This window comes from Suillus subalutaceus, assembly GCF_016647625.1.
Source record: "Suillus subalutaceus strain FC151 chromosome Unknown DFJ58scaffold_163, whole genome shotgun sequence".
NCBI lineage: Eukaryota > Fungi > Basidiomycota > Agaricomycetes > Boletales > Suillaceae > Suillus > Suillus subalutaceus.
Genome location: NW_024540412.1, coordinates 75,269 through 82,355, shown reverse-complemented (window position 1 = coordinate 82,355; position 7,087 = coordinate 75,269). Strand labels below are relative to the sequence as shown.

Here is a 7,087-nt window from a genome sequence, read left to right as displayed (position 1 = left end):
GGCAGCTCCTTCGTTTCCGACTTGGCAGATTTGGGTAACTCTATTGAATATGGACGATGTGCGAGCCAAAAAGCAGGTAGGTCATGTAGTACCTGCTTCTTAGACATTTTTTATGTATGGATAGATCATGCCCGAGCCATGTATGCATGTCCCAGAATCCAGACCCTGCATCACTCTGATGTTCTGTTCCTTGAATAGGTCTTCCATTGTAACAGGTGCTCTTGGGCCTGGGTGCTCTGACAGATTTTTGGGTAATGTTTTGCATAGACTGCATCCTTGCACTCTTTGACTCAGCATCACATAGCAGATATGCTGGAATTTGAGCAAGACCAGTCAATGAGTAGCCCAGTCAGCACTGCCAGCACTGGCTGGCACTCACATTTGAGTGTTCAATATGGATCTGTTACGATACTTATCCGTCTCACTAGATGCGATACTCTAGCACTCTGAAATAAGGGGCAAGACTCGGGAAAGGGGCACAGCGCACGAGCTGAGGCCGAAGCCCTTCGGATTTGATACTACTTGAGTATGGTCTTAACAATTCCCCTGTTACATGATTAAAGTGAATGAGGGCTATAACAAAACACCAACCTCAGACAAGGTTTGTAGTATCCTTGTGGATGTAGGTGGTGGTGCCTAGACCCAAATTAGAAGTACAAGCAGGTATTTTACTACTTTGTTACAGTCTCTTCTGATGTTGGCATTCTGTGTGGAGCCTGTCTAAGTAGTTCTGAGAGATTCTGTGAATCTTGAGAGAAAATAATTGGAAAGTAGCTGGGAACCTATTAGCATCTATCAGAGTGGTCAATTCAATCAGCCTACCTCATTAAAGTCTACTATTCTGTTCATTCCCTCACATTCCAAAATTGATTTTACAGCTAGTTAATAGATTTGGAGTATGGCAAGGCTTGGGAGATGCTGACATGCTCTAGGCTTCAATAAAATTCAAAATTGAGCATCACACTCATCTACTATTCTCTATCATAGGAAACTCCTGTCATTGAGGCATAGTAGAGGTCTTTTAAAAAACCTTCCCTTTGGAAAGTCCTATGATAAGAGTGTAGCAGGCCTTGAATAGAGAGGTTATTTACTCTATGACTTTGCTATGGATTTTTTGTCTTTAATATATGAATCAGATGTTGACTTTGGCTGCCTAGCTAGCATTGCTATGATGTAGCCTTTATGGTAAATTACAAGCATAAGGGTCCTGTTGGAAAATAAATTACTGCCAAAGAAACCTACTGCCCATCTTGTTGAATAAGTTTGAAGCCTATTTCAAGGAGTTCATCCAGCTCATATTGTCTTTGCTCTTCCAATTCTTCTTTTAAATTTTCCAATACTTACTACATCATTCAGATCCTTTCAGTTAAAAAATGCATATATTCAATTGCCATCAGCCATAAACTGTTTTCTAAGGATGAGGACATTCAATTTATATAGAAGGTATTTGTACTTTTTCCTCTCTTTACATCTCTATTTGTATAGGCAGTATGAACATCTTCTTTCTTTACATCTGCTCTGCAGTGAGGCTAGATAGCAGGTAGTAGGCTATGGCCTTTCCTTTTTTTCCTTGACTGATCAGTGCATAGAGGATATCTGTAGATACTGTATTGTTAATGAGCTAGGAGCTGATGTCCTCCTGTAAAATAATACCATAATCATTTTTAAGAATTGATTGCTTGTTCCATAGAGCATCCATGAGCAAAAAGGTTGTGGCGTCACCATGATAAAGATACAAGACTCAGATGACTGCATTAACATGCACATTTGTTAAGACCGTACTCAAGTAGTATCGGATCCGAAGGGCTTCGGCCTCAGCTCGTGCGCTGTGCCCCTTTCCCGAGTCTTGCCCCTTATTTCAGAGAGCTAAAGTATCGCGTCTAGTGAAACAGATAAGTATTGCAATGGATCCGTTAAGACTTCCGGATATCGAACGTATAGAGTAACGGCCAATCCGGATCAGATCCGGACTAGAAACTAACGGGTGAGGACTGTCCGAAGACAGAGGCGGATATGTAGACTATAGGAATCTATCCTAAGTCTCGGAGTAGACAAGAGTAGCGTACTCAAGTCTGGATGGATAACGGAGGGACTCAGAGTCCAGACGGAATGAGTGCAATCTAAGATGATATTCGAACTGATCTACTACAGCGCATATACAAAGGTTTATATACTACGGATAGCTAATGGAATGATCAATAAGCAAAGGTGCGAGGCTATGTACGAAAGTATAAGCAAAGTCTAAGTGGAGCGTATTGGTAAGTTGGATGGATCACGAATCATGAACCGGGAATGAAGTACAAGTAAAAGTGGATTTGTAAGTGTAGCGGATCAGTAAGCATAGCGGATCAGTAAGCAAAGCGGAAGTAAAGGATAACCGGTATACCGGTGTACAGGAATACCGAAAGGAGATGAACGATAGTTAGAGTTATATGAACAGGAAATGAAATAAGAATCAAAGCGGATCTGTGGACCGGACGATGGATATGTTCATCGGATCTGGATCGGATCTGAGATCCAGATCATCGGATCTGTAACCGGATATATGGTATATGACAACATTTAGTTTTGAATGGCACTGCATAACCTGTTAGTTATATGATTATTCACTTCTACAGTATGCTTTCCTATGTGTTTTATCTCTATATACTTACGGTATCATTCCTCACATTTCTCTGACTATTTACATGACTTCCTGACCTCCCTAGGACATCTCTAGGTCGAGTTATTCCTTACCTTTGGATTATAGCTTGTCTGTTTATATTTGTTTATCAAACATCGCCCATATGCTAGAGTCCAGTGCTCCCTGCCTCTTTGGCAACTTACTCTGGACTCTAGTCCTGATCATATCTGGTTACTTATTAGCCTCTAGAAGCGGCCCACTTCATTCTCATTTTAACAGATGCACCTTCGAATTCTGCTGCAAGGATGGTGGTCGTCATCAGATATATTACTGTCAATATCATCACATAAACTTTTGCAAAAATTACTACTGGCTAATCACAGTAGATTCGTTGCTGGTGCTTTGGGACAATACCAGGAAGGCTTTGTCACCTTTGTCCCCTAATGCCACAGCAGATGACACATGCATTTCTGGCATCTTCAAATTGAATGACAAGGGAGTGAAGGAGTCAAGCTTAAGTCCATTGATAGTGTTAATGGTCCAGTATGCACCAAGCTCATTCCCTACAATATTATCATGTCAACTGGCAAGTTTCAGAAGGTAATGTATCTCAATATTCTTCAATTGACACTAATACTAACACAGTGCACATACAAAGATTCTCGACTGCCACTGCTGACCTGCCGGCTGCCTCGACATGTTGGGTCTATGAGGGTGAGTGTCCATTGACTGGTCTTCATCACTGGCATCTGAAATGCCATCAAGATCAAAGCTTTTGCCGCTACTAGATGCTACATCCTTACATGCCACATTCAGTGCTGGCCTTGGAATAGAGCCACGCAACTTTCTCAAGACTGGTTTTGCCTCACTGGATGTCCGCCCCTCTGCCTTTGCCTTTAACTTATCCTTGTTCCACTTCTTCAAAGCAGTATGGTACTGTGCTCTTTCGACCTTGTTCTCTGTCTTGTACTCATCTTCTAGATGTTTCCGCACTGCCAGTCCTTTGGATCTCTTCTTGGGTGCTTCTTTTCTCGTCTTCTTCTCAGCAATGTGCTTCTTCTGCTCACATTCAAATTCAACAACTTTCTTGTAGAACTCATCACCGGAAAGGAATCATGGCAAACTGTCACCCATCAATTTTCATTTCTCCTTCCTTTTTGCTTTTTGCTTCCTGATTTGCAAGCTGTCCATGATGGACCTTGCAATACCTCTCATTTAGGATATTTGTGTGAAGATGGGAATGAAGTGGGCCGCTTCTAGAGGCTAATAAGTAACCAGATATGATCAGGACTAGAGTCCAGAGTAAGTTGCTAATGTATTGGAGTATAGTAAGAGTATACAGTACCTAGAGTTCAGAGTAAGTTGCCAAAGAGGCAGGGAGCACTGGACTCTAGCATATGGGCAATGTTTGGTAAACAAATATAAACAGACACGCCAAAATCCAAAGGTAAGGAATAACTCGACCTAGGGATGTCCTAGGGAGGTCAGGAAGTCATGTAAATAGTCAGAGAAATGTGAGGAATGATACCATAAGTATATAAAGATAAAACGCATAGGAAAGTGTACTGTAGAGCTGAATAATCATATAACTAACACCCCCCCTGATTGTGCACCTCTCACAATCAAGAGCTCCCCCCTAAGCGGACAAGTTCCATCATTTGACAGAACAAGTCTACCTTGACTTGAGGCAGGGCCTTGGTCAGGATATCTGCAGGTTGCTCTGCAGTGGGGACAAAGGTGGGGGAGATTACCTATCTGTCCACCTCATTGCACAGCCAGTAGAATCATAGGTCCAGTTGCTTCATGTGTCCATGATGCTCTGGGTGCTTGGCTACAGAGATAGTGGACTGGTTGTCTATCCTAAGGACAGACAAAGCGCCCACTAGGAAGCCCATTTCCAACAGCAGTTTGCGCATCCACTTGATCTCCTTACCTGCCTCAACTGCAGCAATGTACTCTGCCTCAGTAGTGGACAGAGTGATGACTTCCTGGAGCTTGGAGCTCCAGGAGACCACACCAGTACCTATCTTGACGATATAACCGCCAGTAGAGCGCCCAGTGTCCTTGCAACCACCATGATCAGCATCAGAGAAGGTGGAAAACAACCCAGTGGAGTGAGGGTTGGGCTTATAGACAAGCCCTTGGTCAATGGAGCCCTTGATGTAGCAAAGGAGGTGTTTGACAGCCTGCCAGTGGGCTATGCCTGGGTTGGAGTTGAACCTGGCAAGAACGCCAACAGTGTAGGCAATGTCAGGACAAGTGGTGGTGGTAGATATATCAGAGTGCCAATAGCAGCAAGATAGGGTACACCACGCATGAAAAACACCTCCTCAGTGGTCTAAGGCGATTGAGAGTGAGAGAGATGAAGGTTTGGCTCCATAGGAGTGGTGACAGGCTTGCAATCAGCCATACCAAAGCACTCGAGGATGTCAAGTGAGTACTGACACTAGGAGAGAGATAGTCAAAGCCAGGGCACTGATTATAGCCCTTGGCCACAAGGCGTCCCTTGTAGTGCTCAATGGAGCCATCAGCATTGCACTTGACTTTGAACACCCACCTTGAGCCTATGACCTTACGATCCTTAGGCCAATGGTTAGTGTTTATGTTTAAAAGATTTTTGGTTATTTCTTCTGGTATCATGGGCTGCTCAGAGTCCTGCTTTGGGTGATACTGCAATATCCACTGACCGAAGACACTACCCACATGTTTTATATCAGCCAAGGAAGGATCCAGTTGGGAGAGGTTGGAGCATCTGACACTAAGTGAAAAGACCTTTGGCCCTGCTGTAAAGCAAGGCAAAAGATTCCTCACTAGGTTAACTGGCCTGTGGTGGGAGGTCAGATGACTGCAGAGATATTATATGTGAAGGTCAAGGAATAGTGGAAACAAGCAAACCTGATGAGTTTCTGGATGAGTTTTGCTGACAACAGGAACTGCTTCTTGTAGCAGGAGTTATCATTATCTTGGACCATGGATCATGACAATTTACTCATGAGTATCCCCAACATCATGCAGCAGTGAAAACAGTTGATTGTAAGGTTAGCATCAAAGCTGTTGCAGGTGATAGTGGGACCTATTTTGATTGTTATCAAAGTGTTGAATGAGAGTGGTGATAGTAGCATATGACAACATCTCCTTCAAATCCTGGCTGGTGAATCAGATGATGATGCAACCTACATAAATGAGCTTCCTTTGAACTTCTGGTTTCTTATTACATTTTGAACTCTACCAGACATCTACAAAACATTAAACAACATCAAGCATATCCATCACAAGACTATGGATGGTATTCCACCCACAACAACTGAATGTGATGTTCTGCAATATATCACCAATGAACTCTCAAGTGTGGATAGTGTTCATGGGGGTAAACAGACGTCTCATTTGTAGTGACTAGCAGAGAGCAGGAGGTTGCACTGACACCACAATGACTGTTGATACAGTGTCATTGCTGATGCAGGTTTTGATTTGTTTAGGCACTGTGGAATTGGTCCTGCCTCTAATGGTGACAGGAATTGATTTAAGGGTCACATCTTTCATGATGGAACACTGGAAGAGTTTGATGAGGACTGCTGTTTTTCTATCTTTGACTTGTTAGGATCGTCCCTAAGATCATCTAAAGACATGTTGTTTTTGTGTAACTTTGCAGACATTGACGGTGGTTCAGCTGTGATTTGATCACTCATTACAGAAGGAAAGCCGGTTCACCACTAATACATAGGGATACATTGGCTTGTACTATATATGCTAGTACATAACACCCCCATTTAAGGTTTACCCTCAAATTGACACCAATGGTATCACTCAGGGTGGTGCCACAACTAATTATTTTCAAATTTTATAAGCATAAAGCCGTATCTACATAACCGTGACGACATGACTTTCATTGCCCAGCTAATTTACCCTGCAAATTTACCATGAATGACAGTGTTAATTTGGGTGAATTTGTTTCTCTCTGATAACCTTGGCATACCTTGGGAGCTAATTCACCAACATATATAGAATAATGGTGTATCCCAGATTGCAGCTGCCCCCTTTGCTTGCTACAAATGTGTAACAGACACTCCAAGTCAGATGTTCATAGCTCCCAAAGCTGGGCCAAGTACTCAATCAATTGTAGACATCAATGAGGTCAATGATGTCAATAGGATGAAGAAGAAGACAGCAACAACCTGCTTGTGCCAGTAGTTAGTGCACCTAAAGTTTCAAACTCCCTTTAGACTCCTAAGTGTGTTATCAATTCTGCCCAACCTAATCACCTGGTCACAGGACTCAGAGGAAGCAGCAGTTGGAGATGTTTTATTTTTTTTCAAGCCAGATGGCTGGTTCCATTGTACAGCTTACCAGTGAGTAAAATGTTTGGGCCATTATTTCCTTCTTACATTCTTCATCAGCAAGATATATGAGAAAAATCAATCACATGTTTTTGTCATATTTCAGCCAGGAACCAAGCCCAGAGAACTC

General features: G+C 42.6%; 1 protein-coding gene across 1 annotated transcript; it reads right to left on the bottom strand.

Moving 5' to 3' along the window:
- Window positions 1-3,352: 3,352 nt before the first annotated feature.
- DFJ58DRAFT_611298 (uncharacterized protein) lies at window positions 3,353-3,733 on the bottom strand (the record flags this gene model as incomplete). The annotated part of the gene is made up of 1 exon (XM_041380888.1): window positions 3,353-3,733. A coding segment is annotated over one exon (381 nt), but the record flags the coding sequence as incomplete, so codon positions are not given.
- Between the last annotated feature and the right edge of the window lie 3,354 nt (window positions 3,734-7,087).